Source organism: Elephas maximus, chromosome 11, assembly GCF_024166365.1.
Source record: "Elephas maximus indicus isolate mEleMax1 chromosome 11, mEleMax1 primary haplotype, whole genome shotgun sequence".
Classification (NCBI taxonomy): domain Eukaryota; kingdom Metazoa; phylum Chordata; class Mammalia; order Proboscidea; family Elephantidae; genus Elephas; species Elephas maximus.
In genome coordinates, this window is record NC_064829.1 from 111,104,944 (window position 1) to 111,120,341 (window position 15,398).

Here is a 15,398-nt window from a genome sequence, read left to right on the forward strand (position 1 = left end):
AAAGACGAATGATAAATGAGTGACTTCACGAGAAAGTCAATGAGTGAAAATGATTGAGGGAATGGCAGTAAAAGTGAAGGAAGGAAAGCGTGAATGAATAAATGAAGGACCAAATGATTCTACCAGCGTATCAGTGGGTGCGTCTCAGCCACCTGCATCTTCGCAGCTGCCAAGTCCCCTGGTCCCCGCCCCCGGTCTCACGCCCCGCCCCACTCTCCTGCCACCCCCTCCCGTGTCCCGTATCCCCCGCTGGTCCTCACTAGTTCGTCGTCCAGGTCGTGCGCCACCTGGTGCAGCTCCTTGGAGGCGAGCAGCAGGCGGCGGCGCTCCTGCAGCGGCTCGAGCAGGCGCACCAGGCGCTCGCCCACCGCGTTCTGCCGCTCGCCTACCAGCTCCTTGCTCGCCGGCTCCAGCGGCAGCGCAGCGGTCTGCGCCTGCAACTCTCCCACCTCGCGGTACCACTCCTCCACCTGTGACTCCATCGACTGTGAGGACAGGGGCAGGGTCAGCGGGTCCCACCCTCCCTCCCTAGCCTGCTGGGACTCTCCAGTCCCCTTATGGTGACAGCCAAACTCCTCACCGAGTCTCATCATTCCACTCCCCCCTTGCTCCATCCCCTCCAGAGCGCTACCCTCCTCATTAATCACACTAAGCCACGACTTGCCCCAGTGCCTTTGCCCTTGCTGTTCCTTCTGCCAGGCATGCACTTCCTTGTCAATCAGATTTTAGCTCAGATACCACCTTTTCAAAGAGGCTTACCTGACCCCCTGAACTAAAACAGTCCATTTACTTACTAATTCTCAGAAAGACCCTTCAAGGTTGGTGTTATCAATCCTGTTTTACAGAGGAGGAAACCGAGGCTCAGAGAGGTTAATTTGGCCAAAGGATCAGCCTATCCAGAGGTCAAAATAAAACACAAAGCTACAATGCCTCAAATGTTTGATAGGCCATAGAGATTGGAAACTGCAAAAGTGGACCCAAATATATGAGAATTCCCATTATTTTATAGATATCATTTCAACGGTCATGAACCAACTGGCTAGCCAGTTGGCTGCGTCTCTTTCTCTGCCTTTACATTGAAAACAATTCCAGATGGATGAACCACTTAAATGGAATAAATCCATAAGGCATCAGAAGAAAAATCTGAGTATTTTTAGAATCTTGGGATGTAGGGAACCTTTCCAAACATAAAAACCATAAAGGGAAAGAGTATAAATTTGAGCCCATAAAAATAAAAATACGTCTGCATCAACCAAAATTTCATAATGGTGTTAAAAGGCAAATGACATACTGGAAAAATATGTGATACAGATCAGAACAAGGAACTCACTTCTTTAACAATTCATAATTCCCCGTTTATTCTATTTCCTTTGTTTTCATAGCATTTGCCACCATTGTACAACTGTTTTTAGTTGTGTGCTTTTTATTGGTTTCCTCCCACTAGGTCTTGAGCTCCTTGAGGTCAGGGGCTGTCTTACATTCACTGCCATATTCCCAAGTGCCTGGAGTAGTGTCTGGCACATAATTCAATTATTATTTGTTAAATGCATGAAGGAATGCCATCAACAAGAAAAAAAGACTGCCTAGAAGAGAAATGGGCATCAGATGTGAACAGGCAACACACAGAAGAAGAAACAAGCATATGAAAAGATGTTCAGACTCATTACTCAGCAAGAAAACGCAAATCTATCCATTAGATTGGCAAAAATTTAAAAGACTGGTAATGTCTAGTGTTGGCAAAGATGCTGGGAGTTGGACACACTCAGCCACTGTTGGTGGTGGTGTAAACTGCTAGAGCCTTCTTGGAATGCAGTTTGGCAGGTCCCATCAAAATGTGAAACGTACGTATTCTTTAGTCCAGCACTTTCACTTCCACTTCGAAGAATATATCCTAAAGAAATACTGGAACACATGCACAATGATGTCTGTCCAAGGATGTTCATTGTAGCAGATTTTGTGATGGGAAAAAGCAGGAGATGACTTCAATGCCCATCAAGATTTAAGTAGTTAAACGAATCCACACCAGTATGGAATAATGGCCAAGACTTACCGTTAAGAGAAAAAGGCGATTTAGAATCTACAGATGAGTATATTATTTGTACTAGATTCCACATTCATAAAAATTCCCTGGCGTGAACAAGAAATTAATAACAGGTGGTACCTATTGGGGTGTGTGAACTTAGTGAATGAGAAACATTGAGATGACTTTTCATTTAGGATTCTTTAATATGGTTTCTGATGTCTGAGCCATGAAAATATATTCATTCAAAAAGTAAAAAAAAAAAAAAAAGAGAGAAACATATAAAACATTTTAAAAAATCCATATAAGTACAATTGCAGATACATAGAGAGGGGTCAAGAAGGAGATGTACCATGTAACAGTTGAAGTTCCCTTTGGGGTGTGGGACTGGGAGGCTGGTTGAAGGCAGACATTCATTTTACTTTAGTTAGATTTTTTACCAAAATAATATATTTATGTGTTTTTTTGTGTGTGATTCTAAACAGATGGGGGAAAGTCAGTAGAGAAGAAAACAAAATAACAATGAAATGAAGTGGTAACACATTGTGGCAAGTGACTGCACGCCAAAACTCAAGAACTAAGTCAAGACTTTTGTTCCAAGCTTCTGCAGTGCCCACCTGTTCTTTTACCTGCCCAGCAACCACAAGGCCCGCCCAACCTCCCTGCAGTCCAGACCTGCTATTGTACCTGCCCAGCAACCACACGGCCCTCTCTCAAATCCTGAGATTCCTGAGGGCCCAGTAAAACCCAGAGGTCCAAAAGTTGCCACGTGACCCAAGTCCAGCCAATCAGAACACTGAAATCACCCGCGCCACAGGGATTGGGTCAGGTATGATCATGTGATCTAAACTGAGCCAATGAAAACCCCTCTTGCTTCCTGAGGGTCTGATAAAACCCAGAGTTCCAAGGGTGGTCATGTGACTCAGGCCTGGCCAATGAGAACACTGAATCACCCTGGGCACAGGGATTGGGTCAGGGATGGGCAGATTACCTGATACATGAAAATCCTTCCCATTTTTTCTGGAAAAATGTACATACACAGAAGAGTAGGAGTCCTAAACTGGTAGGATGTAGGTCTGGGGCACTGGGGGCCAGCTTGCCACCGCAAGGGAAGAGGTTCTCAGACAAAAAAGCCAACACAAAGAAAGGCCAGGCCCAGAGATGGTGACACAGATGCCTGAGGACATACTTTGATCCAGCCACACAGGAGCTGCACACTCCCTGGATTTTTCAGCTTTGTGAGCCAATAAATTCCCCTTGTAGCCTAAGTCAGTTTGGGTTGGGGTTCTATGAACTGCACCTCAAAGAGTCTCAACAGATACAGTTTACAATCTCTAACCAGTTGTAGCCAGTCGCTGTGGAGTTGATGCTGACTCATGGTGACCCCACGTGTGTCAGAGTAGAGCTGTGCTCCACAGGGTTTTCAGTGGCTGACTTTTTGGCAGTGGATCACCAGGCCCTTCTTCCGAGATGCCTCTGGGTAGACTCCAGCCTCCACCCTTCCAGTTAGCAGTTGAGAATGATAACCATTTGCACCACCCAGGAACTCCTTACAATCTCTAGGGGTCATAAAAATGGGTCAAAATCTAAACTTATAACAAGTTAAAGCCAGGTAAGATGGAGATAAATAAGGCACAGTTACAAGTTGCAGAAATAAAAAAATGTCATCCCAGAACCCAGAAACTCCTTCGCAAAGACTCTTCTGTCTCCAAAATCAGTGTAGTAACGTGTAGAAAGATCAGAATGGCATAGAATTCAGGAAGCTCTTAAGCACGATCTGAAATGTCAAGATTACATGTTCCAGCTCCCCACTGAAAGATGTGATCCCCCCACGGCATCTCCAGTTAGTGAGCATCTCACCTGAGATGGAATAATTCCAGGGGCCAACAGTCTTCTATAAAAATGCCACAGAATTTCAATACCCAATTTAATGTGTATCTTTCCTGCCAAACACGGGCAAAGGATATAGAAAAGAAGTACAAATGGCTATGAAAAAGATGTTCAGCAAAACTTCAAATTCTCATGGAATCCAGACTTTCTGGAGCCATGGAGGCTGGATGAACCCTCGATATAATAATAACAACAAAAAAAGACGCCCAGCAATCCCAGTCCTAGGTAGATACCCGAAAGAAGTGAAAGCAGAACGCAAACAGAATCTGTACCCCAATGTTCACTCCTGTTCATTGCAGTACTTTTCACAATAGCCAAAAGGTGGAAATAACCGAAATGTCTTTCAACAGATGAATGGATAAACAAAATGCAGTACGTGCACACGATGCAAGACTACTCAGCCGTAAAGAGAAATGAAGTCCTGAAGCGTGCCGTAACATGCATGAACTTTGAAAACATCATGCTGGGTGAAATAAGTCAGTGGCAAAAGGACAAAATACTGTGTGATGTCACTTATAAGAAATAATAAGCACAGGTACAGAAACCAAGGATTATCAGTGGTTACCAAGGGTGGGAGGGAGGGAGTGGGATGGAAAGTTTATGCTTGGGAAGCATTAAGGTTATGTTAATGGTGGTAGAATGATTTTGAAAAGGACAGAAAGGATGGTCACACAACATGACGAATGTGATCAGTATCACTGAATTGTACGGGTAGAAATGACTGAGATGGCGTATGTTTTATTACGTATGTTTTTGCCACGATAAAAAAAAATTCAGTATCCCTCAGCTCTAAGGAAAATGCAAGTTAAAATAACTACAAGACAGTATCTTTCACCTCTTAGATTAGCAGAGATGCAAAAGCTTGGTAACACCTAGATGGTGAACATACAGGCAGATGGGCACTGTGACTGGGCAGATGTGTCCACTGCCTTTTCAGGAAATACTTGGCAATATTTATCAAATATTTTAATGCATATACTTTTGGCCCAGACATTTTACTTTGAGGACGATTTTGTACAGAAACATTTGCCCATGGGCCCAGATATATCTGGACAGAGACGTCTGTTGCGGCATTAAGTTATACTAGCAGAAGCCTGGAGGCAGCCCACAGGCCTCTCAATAGAAGGCTGGTTAATAAAAGACTGTCAAGTCACACCACGCAACAGTTTCAAAGAACAGAGTACATTCATGTATGCCGACAAGGAAGGATGTCCAGGCTGCTTTGTCCAAAGGCAAGTTTCAGCGGGGTATGTCTGTCACCTGTATGGGTGTGTGCCCATGGAATGCTTCTAGAAGAGCAGAGAAGGAACTGCGAAGAGAGGCTCCGCCTCTGGAGAGCGGGGCCCTGTGTGTGAAGGGGGAGGAAGACTTTGCTTTTCACGTTACCCAGCTCTTCACATTATACAGTTCTGTTTGAAGCCCTTGCCACATGGTAAGAATAATCCCAGTGTAAGACCACATCCTGAGAGTTTGCTGCGTGCCAGGCACTGCTCTAAGCACCTGACAAAGGTGAATGCATTTAGGGCTCACGGCAACACACGAGGTCAGTGAAGAAGACGGGGTGTCTGTTTCGTGCACGCTGCATCCCAGTGCCTGGTACGAAGCAGGTGCTCCATGAATGCACACTGAACTTGGCCAGTGAATTTGTCACTGTGCTATCTTACTTCTCTTAGCTGGGCACTACTAAACACAAAATTAAAAAAAAAAATTTAAACTAGCTTTAAATATTAAACCAGAGGAGCCATGAAGTCCTGATACAGGCTCCAACACAGATGGCCCTTGAAGACATGGTGTTAAATGAAAGAAGCCAGACACAAAGGACCCTGTACTGTATGATTCCATTTATAGGAAATGTCTACGTTGGGCAAATCCACAGAGACAGAAAGTAGGTTAGTGGTTGCCTAGGGCTGGAGGAGGGGAGGAAATGGGGAATGGCTGCTATTGGGTTTGAGGTTCTTTCTGGGGTGATGGAAATGTGCTGGAATCAGATAGTAGTGATGGTCATTCACTTCTGTGAATATATTAAAAACCATTACATTTTAAAATGGTGAATTTTATGTTATGGGAATTAGATCTCAATTTTTAAAAAAGACATCAAAGATTAAAAAAAAAAAAAAAGGAACCCACTTCCAAAACAACGTCAGGCACTGGCCACATGCCCCACCTCAGGCAGTGGCAGAGCCAGCCCCGGCCCCAGGTTGACCTGATTCCTGCTCTGAGCCGCTTTGTTGTTCAATGCCTTCCCATTTCCTAGCTGGTGAAACCGAGGCTCAGAGAGGAGCAGTCACTGGCCTAGAGTGAAAACTGCCAGAATCAGGATTTGAGCCCAGGACCACATGACCACAAAACCCAAGCTCTCAGTCACTCTGCCCCTCTACAACTGGGGACACTGAGGCTCAGAAAGGTGGGCTCACTTGTCCTGGGCCACACAGCAGTTGTGTGGGATTCAAGCTGCAGACTCTGCAGCTCCTGAATCTGGACTCTTTCCCAGGCCATGCTGAGCTGGAAAAAGAAAGGCTGCACAGAGAAGGAAAAGGGAAGGAGGGGGCTTTTTCCTTGTCCAGGGAAAGATCCTTGCTCGGGTGGGGTGGGTGGTGAGCAGCCCCCAGAGACTTAGTCTCCAGCATTTTTTCTCTGGCTGGTCCCCCTCAGATGGTAGGAGACCAGCTCCCCCTACACACACACACACACACACACACACACACACACACACACACTCCCAGCTAGCGAGACCCTGAGGGCAGAGGAAAGTGGTGGTGGGGGTGTCTTGGGGTGCCACCATCTGGCTCCTCCACCAGGAAGGCAGTTGAATGGGAGACCCTGGGAGGGGACTCTGGGTGACGTGACCTGGGCATGGGTGGTGGGAGCCTGCTGCAGCAGCCGGGTGGGGATCAAGAGGGAGGACACGAGGGGGACGCTAGGGGAATCCCAAAAGCGAGGGAAGATCAAAAGATGGAGAACACAAATTTAAAAAAGACAGCAGAGATGGAGAACACAAATTAAAAGAAGACAGAGAGAGTGAGAGAAAAGGACAGAGAGAAGTGAAGAGAAAGAGATATACGCAGATGGAGACAGAAGAACGAAGACAGAAAGAAAGGTCCAGAGAGGCAGAGATGGGGGAGAGAGACTAACAGACGCTCAGAGAAGCAGAGAGGCAGGAAGGGAAGGGAAGAAGGGCTGAGAGGCAGAGGGATCTCACATACATCCACACACCCAGACACAGAGCCAGCACCCCTCCCAGCCCCCGCCTCCTGCACACACACACCCAGGGTCTGGGCTCTCAGGCGGCCCCCCTTCCCCAGTGGCAGCTCCCAAGACCCAGCTGGGTGCCATCTGGGAGCCTGGCCCACTCCCTGCCTCGGGCTCCCCCTGCTGGGGAGAGGGCCCAGGAGTCTGTGTGTGTGTGTCTGTCTGTCTGCTCCTTCTGCTGGCCCAGGAGTCGTGGGTGTGTGTCTGTGTCTGTGTGTGTCTGTGTGTGTATCTGTGTCTGTGTCTGTGTCTGATGCCCATTGCTCTGTGGCCCCAGGCCAGTCCCTTGTCCCCTCTGGGCCTCAGCCTCTCCTTGAACAATGGAGAGAACAGTCTGTGCCTTCCTTTGGAAAGGGAGTCGGGAGAGTGCGTGGGCCTCCTGGCCAGAACAGGAGCCCCGAAGTCCTCCTTCTGAGACCTAAATGGTCAATATAGAGATACAAGGGTGCCGAGTTCACCAAAGAGCAGCTGGTGGATTTGAACTGCTAACCTTTTTGGTTAGCAGCCGCAGCACTTAACACTACACCACCAGGGCTCCACTGAGTTCACCAGTCACCCAAGAAAACACAGGTGCAAAAACCACAGTGGGACCCCACTTTCCATCCATCAGGCTGGGAAAAATCTAAAAAGTCTGACAATACTAAGTTTTGGCGACGATGGGAGGAAACAGGTACTCTCATTCCCTGCTGGGGAGACAGCATTAATTGGCATAAAAATTCGGGCAAGCAATTTGGTAAGATTACATGAACTGAAGCTAGTTCTGACTTTTAACACTACATTAGTGCTTCATGTAAACACTAGTAAACAGTTGCCGTCAAGTCAATCCCGATTCATGGGGACCCCCTGTGTGGCAAAGGAGAATTACACTTCGCAGGATTTTCAGTGGCTGACTTTTCAGGAGTATATCACTAGACCTCTCTTCCGAGGCACCTCTGGGTAGTCTTGAACCACCAACCCTTCCATTAGCAGTGAGCAACTTAACTGTTTGTACCAACTAGGGACTCCATTGTTTCATATGCTTGTTGCCATCAAGTCGATTCCAACTCATAGCGACCCTAAAGGACGGAGGAGAACTGGCCCCTAGGGTTTCCAAGGCTGTGATCTTTAAGGAAGAAGGCTGCCACACCTTTCTCCCAAAGAGCAGCTGGTGGGTTCGAACTGCCAACCTTCTGGTTAACAGCTGAGCACTTTAACCACAGTGCCACCAGGGCTCCTTGGTGTTTCATATGTTCTTGTTAGGTATCATCAACTCACTTCCTACTCACGGTGACCCCCCCATGTTCAACAGAACGAAACACTGCCCCATCCTGCGCCAACCTCACAATCATTGCTATGTTTGAGCCCATTACTGCAGCCACTATGTCAGTCTGGAGCTCTGGTGGCACGGTGGTTAAGAACTCGGCTGCTAACCAAAAGGTCGGCAGTTTGAATCCACCAGCCACCCCCTGGAAACACCACGGGGCAGTTCTACTCTGTCCTGTACGGTCACTATGAGTCAGAATTGACTCGACGGCAATGGATTTGACTTTTTGGTTTTTATGTCAATCTGCGCCATTGAGGGTCTTCCTCAGTGACCCTCTACTTGACCAAGCATGGTGTTTCATATACCATTCCCCAAAATAAAATTTTTGAAAAGCAGCAAGGACAAGGGGGCAACAACCCACAGGTGATATGAACAGAAGCAAATGAACTCTGTATTACATGAATTAATGACCAGCGGGAGGTAACTATAAGTAACCCAAATAACTTTTGAAACAATATACTCTCAGTGACAACATACCATTGATTTAAAAAAACAACAACCTGTAAACAAATACTGAACCCTAGTTAGTAGACTTTTTTTTTCATGGTAATTTTTTTATGTGTCAGCAATTCTAAAATTACTTTATGCATTATGTCCTTTAATCTTCACAACGTCCATACGAGGTCAATATAATTATTGACCCATTTTACTGAGTAGGAAACTGAGGTACAGAGCTAAGAAACTTCTCAAGGTCACCTAGCTGGTTAAGTCACAAAGCCAGGGCTTGACCCCAGGCAGCCTGGCTCCAGCATCTACGTCCTTGGCCACAATGCCTCCGCATTGCTGCTGTCAAGGAGTGTATTAGCATTAGAAGGCTAGCCTTAGGACCTTGCTCACATCACAGAGGAGATGCCAGAGGCTCAGAGCCAGAGGCGAAGCTCAGCATCAGACAGCTGGTAAGCCGCGAGCTATGATTCAAACTCAGGCCTGCTGAGTGCTGAGTCCAGACCTTTATCCACCACAACAGACTGAGGAGAATTCACATTCCCGGTAAAGCAGTAATCCTAGTAAAAACTGCTGCTGTGCATTTGGGTCTTCCATTTGCCTCTCCTGATCCACCCTCTAAGCCTCTCCACTGGCTCTATGCCTGGGGTGGGGGGCTGCGCTGTATGGAAGGAGTTGCTGGGCTCCCCTGCCATCTGGCTTCTAGGTGGGTGGGGCTCAAGACTAGATACCTACTTGGTGCAGCCTGGTGCAAAATGGGGTGCCTGGGTGGTACAAACGGTAAATACATTTGGCTACTAACCGACGGGTTGGAAGTCTGCATCCGCCCAGAGGCACCTTGTCCACCCAGAGGTACCCTGGAAGAAAGGCCTGCTGATCTACTTGCAAAAAATCAGCCATTGAACTCTGATACATGTGGGATCGCCATGAGCTGGAGTCACCTGAAGGCAACTGGTACAAAATGAAAATGTGGGGTTTGGGCCCTTGTCAAAATGTTAAGAATTTCATCATAGATCGAACCCACCAGCCACTCTGTGGGAGAAAAGACCTGGTGATCTACTCCCATAAAGATTCCAGCCTAGGAAACCCTGTGGGGCAGTTTACTCTGTCCTGTAGGGTCGCCATGAGTTGGAGCTGACTCAGCACACACAACAACAAGGTCTGACACCAAAGCCCAGATTCTGCTCTTTGCATTATACCACACTGCCTAAGATACAAACGAAAAACAAATACAAAATTGGCAATAAAAATACATTAAAATTTTTTCTGCTCTGACAGGGATTACAATAGAGGGTCCCGGACAGAACAGGAGAAAAATGTAGAATAAAATTCAAGCCCACAAAACAAATATCAGACTGACTGGTCTGACAGAGACTGGAGAAACCCCGAGAGTATGGTCCCCGGACACCCTTTTAATTCAGTACTGAAGTCACTCCTGAGGTTCACCCTTCAGCCAAAGATTAGACAGGCCTGTAAAACACACGTAGCTCCAGGACGTAAATGGGCACGCCAGCCCAGGGGCGAGGATGAGAAGGCAGAAGGGGACAGGAAAGCTGGACGAATGGAAACGGGGAACCCAAGGTTGAGAAGGGGAGAGTGCGGACACCTCACGGTGTTGGCAACCAATGTCACAAAATAGTATGTGTATTACTTGTTTAATGAGAAACGAATTTGCTCTGTAAACTTTCACCTACAGCACAATAAAAATTTTTTTTCTTCACTGAAATGTACACTTAAAAATGGTTAAAATGCCAATTTTTTGGTTGTATATATTTTACAATAAAACGTTTTAAAGAAGAATAAGATTTTCAAGATGGCAACAGCAGAGCAATCAGCCAAGCACAGGGCCCTTCTAGGCGCTGGGTTCTGTGCAATGCATGTTGCAACCCTGAAGGCAGCTCTGCTTGGACTAAGAGGAGCCCAGCAGGAGGCTGGGCAGAGGGAGCGAGGCCAGGCGTATTATTTCCCCAGCTCCTCTGGGCCCGGGAACCTTGGGCTGGCTGCCACTCTGGACAGGGGATACAACTGCCGTCCGGTGATATATGCTATATATATACACACAGCGTATATCAGAGTTCTGATCACTTCTCCGTCCTCTGCCTCCCCAGGTTGGGGAAGGTGAAGGTTCCCTGCTGTAAGTAGCCTCTGGGGCTGCACTATCCCTTGTGGCTTCCTCATACCCTACCCACACTTTTGTCCAGAGACTACTAAAACCAAAAAAACCCAAACCTGTTGCCTTCAAGTCGATTCCAACTCATAGCAACCCTGTAGGATTAAGCAGAGCTGCCCCATAGGGCTTCCAAGGAGCAGCTGGTGGATTTGAACTGCCAAACTTTTGACTAGCAACCGCTTTCTTAACCACTGGGCCACCACAGCTTCTAAGTCCCTCCTTAAATGTCCTTCAGAGAGGGCAGTGGTGGATCAGGGGTAGAATTCTCGTCTTCCACATGGGAGACCAGGGTTCGATTCCTGGCCGATGCGTCTCATGCACAGCCACCGCCTGTCTAGCAGCGGAGGCTTGTGTGTTGCTCTGATGTGGAATGGGTTTCAGCAGAACTTCCAGACTAAGACAGACTAGGAAGAAAGGCCTGGCAATCAACTTCTGAAAATCAGCCAGTGAAAACCCTATGGATCTGGACTCCAGGCTGCCTGGAGCCCTGAAGGCTGGGTGAACCACTGAAACTATTACCCTGAGAGAATCTTTAACAGAAAACCAAAAATGACTCCTGAAGTCTTCTTAAAAGCAAATAGCTTTGCTTAACTAGTAAAAAATGTCTGCCTTGAGCATTATGCTCTTTGAAGAACTATTTACATGGGATCAAAGTGACAAAAACAACTGGAAAGGTGAGACAGGAACCTTAAGGGGGAGTAAACTTATGTTAACAGGGGAGGAACAAGTCAGAAAAGAAGGGTGGGAATGGCTGCACGACCTGAAGGACGTCATCAGTGTCAGTAAACTGTATACGTAGAAACAGCGGAACTGGTGTCTGTTTTGCAGTGTATATTCTCCAAAACAACAACAACAAAATAAATAACAAAATTAAAAAAAAGAAAACTCTATGGATCACAATGGTCCCACCTACAACTAACCATGGAACGGAGCAGGACGGGGCAGCATTTGGTTCCACTGTGCATGAGGTTGCCAGGAGTCGGGGCCAACTCAGTGGCAGCTAACAGCAGCAGCAACCCCTCAGCCGGGATGCCCTCTGCTCCTGGTGGGACCCTGACAATCCCAGCTCCCCATTTCCTGAGAGCTCACCCCATCCCAGGTGCTGTGCTAAGTGGGTCCTTTCCTTGAACAACCTCATCTGGTCCCAAGAGGACAGCACTGTTATATTCTTACTTAAGATGGGAGGACAGAGGCTCAGAGCCGGAACGAACATGGGTGCTGGCTGGGATTTGAACCGAAGTCTGTCTGCCTTCTATGCTCAAGCTCTCCCTATTTAACCCTTGCCTGCTCTTTCCTCTGGCCAATTATCTGGGCCCCGGCTGCTCTTATCTCTACTGCTATTCTGGAAGAGCCCTCAGAGCAAGCTTGGAGCCGAGTCATTCCTATATGTCCACTGTCTGCCCAGTCAATGGGGTCCAGACCTCGAGCAGGGATCGATTTCTCAGAAACCAGTCTCCATTGTGGTCTGAGAGTATCAAGGGTGGAGGATGGATGGAAACCAAAAAGTACTGAGCAGTCTCTGGGCTCAACCACTGTGTGGCTGTGTGGCCCTGGGCCAGCCACTGGTCCTCTCTGGGCTGTTTTCCTCATGGGCACAGTGAAGATAATGACAATACCCGCCTCCCCAAGCAGGGCTACTGGGAAGGAGGAAGGAGTTAACAGTGCCCGGCACATGACATATACCAGCAGTTCTCAAAGTGTGGTCCGGGGACCCATGGGATCACCCGAGATCTTCAGAGGCTCTGCAAGGTCACAACTGTTTTTTTACAAAAATATTTTTAAGATGTTATCTGCCTTTCTCCCTCTGACCCTTTTCTGAGCATACAGTGGAGTTTCCCAGGGACCATATGACCTGTGCTCCCGGAATCCAGCTTTCTTCTCTGAAGCCAGATGTAATGGATTGAATTGTGTCCCCTCAAATCTGTGTCACCTTGGCTAGACCATGAGTCCCAGGATTGTGTGATTGCCCACCATTTTGTCATCTGATGTGATTTTCCTATGTGTTGTAAATCCTACCCCAATGATGTTAACGAGGCAGGATTAGAGACAGTTATGTTAATGAGGTAGGACTCAATCTACAAGATTAAGTTGTGTTTCAAGCCAATCTCTTTTGAGATATAAAACAGGGAAGCGAGCAGAGAGACATGGGGACCTCATACCACCAAGAAACAAGAGCCAGGAGAATAGTGCATCCTTTGGACCCTGAGTCCCTGAGCTGAGAAGCTCCTAGACCAGGGGAAGGTTGATGACAAGGACCTTTCCCAGAGCAGACAGACAGAGAAAGCCTTCCCCTGGAGCTGGCACCCTTGAATTCAGACTTCTAGACTGTGAGAGAATAAACTCCTGTTTGTTAAAGTCATCCACTTGTGGTATTTCTGTAATAGCAGCACTAGATGACTAAGACACTGGATGTTAAAGAGAGTTGCAAAATTGAAGAACAAGGCGTCTTCTTGCTAGTTTCGTTGTTGTTATTTTTGGAACATATAATTATTCTTCATAAAAATTTGTTATCTGTGTCAATATGCAATAAGTTCATTATTTTTTAATGAATCAATAATTTAAAGATTTCTCAGTTTTCATTTTTAATACAGTAAACACTGATGGATATCCTCCACAGAAACGAAAGCTCTTTGGGGAGCTCATTTTCATGAATGTGAAGGAGTAATAACGGAGCCCTGGTGGCACAGTGGCAAAGAGCTACAGCTGCTAACCAAAAGGTCAGCAGTTCAAATCCACAAGCCGTTCCTTGGAAACTCTATGGAGCAGTTCTACTCTGTCCTATAGGGTCTCTATGAGACGGAATTGACGGCAACAGGTTTGTTTATTTGGACTAATACGCAACATCATAATAAACGAAAAGACTGAAGTTGTCAAGGATTTCATTTTACTTGGGTCCACAATCAATGCCCATGAAGCAACAATCAAGAAATCAAACAACGTATTGTATCAGGCAAATCTGCTGCAAAAGTCTCTTTAAAGTGTTAAAAAAGCAAAGATATCACCTTGAGGATTAAGGTACGCCACAAACCATGGTATTTTCAATCACCTCATGCGCATACAAAAGCTGGACAATGAATAAGGAAGACTGAAGAAGAGTTGATGCCTTTGAATTACGGTGTTGGTGAAAAATACTGAATATACCACGGACTGCCACAAGAATGAACACATCTGTCTTGGAGGAAGTACAACCAGAATGCTCCCTAGAAGGGAGGATGGAAAGACTTCGTCTCACATACTTTGGACTTGTTATCAGGAGGGACCAGTCCCTGGAGAAGGACATCATGCTTGGTAAAGTAGAGGGTCAGCAAAAAAGAGGAAGACCCACAACAAGATGGACTGACACAGTGGCTGCAACGATGAGCTCAAGCATAAAAACGATTGTGAGGATGGCGCAGGACCGGGCAGTGTGTCAGTCTGTTGCACACAGGGTCGCTATGAATTGGAACCGCCGCAATGGCACCTAGCAACAACAACAAAAGGGTCCTGGAGAACAAAATCTTTGAAAGCCACTGGTGCATATAAAGTAATGTTACCACTGGTCATCCTACTCTTAACTATTTATCTCTTTGCTTATTTGCCTCTGAGTCCCATAAGGACAGTGATTTTTTTTTTGTTAGTATTGCCCATCACTGTATCCCAGCACTAGAACAGCGCCTCACACACAGTAGGTGCTCAATAAATACTGGATGCACAGATGAGTGAATATATACTAATTAGCATTGTGATGACTTATTATTAGTGACACTTTGTTCCCAGCCACTGTGCAAGCACTTGATAAGCAAAATCATACAGGAGGTGCATCAAAAAGGAATAACGAAGAGTTGAGGGACCTGGGTTTGAATTCAGGCTCTGCCACTTAATACCCTGGGCAAAGTAAGTTCCCTCCTGGAGCCTCTGGTGGTGTAGTGTTTAAGAGCTCAGGCTGCTGATCAAAAGGTTGACAGTTCGAATCCACTAGCTGCTCCTTGGAAACCCGATGGGGCAGTTCTACTCTGTCCTATAGGGTTATGAGTCAGAACCGACTTGATGGCAATAGGCTTGGCTTTGGTTTTTGAAAAGGGGGCTCACCACAGTCAGGCATTATTCCTGACATGTAAAGGGAGGAGCTGTCACATCCTGGGAGATAAGGAGCAACTCCTATGCTCATACCTCCAGTCACCCCACATTAACAGCATGTAACAGGCAGGGAGCAGATGCCGAGCTAGGAGCGGAGATAGAGAAGACCCTGTTCTCTAAGAGTCCCCTGTTTCACAAGGGAGACCCTGGTTTGCTGTGTGTCCTTGGGCCAGGTGCTTCACCTACTTTGCCTCAGTTTCCCCATT

General features: G+C 46.7%; 1 protein-coding gene across 1 annotated transcript in view; it reads right to left on the reverse strand.

Moving 5' to 3' along the window:
• SPTBN4 (spectrin beta, non-erythrocytic 4) overlaps positions 1-15,398 on the reverse strand; it is a 111,492-nt gene that overhangs the window by 16,920 nt on the left and 79,174 nt on the right. Inside the window, exon 21 of the mRNA XM_049901564.1 lies at positions 261-485. Within this exon, the coding sequence (XP_049757521.1) occupies positions 261-485 (225 nt within the window). The remainder of the gene's footprint in view (positions 1-260; positions 486-15,398) is intronic.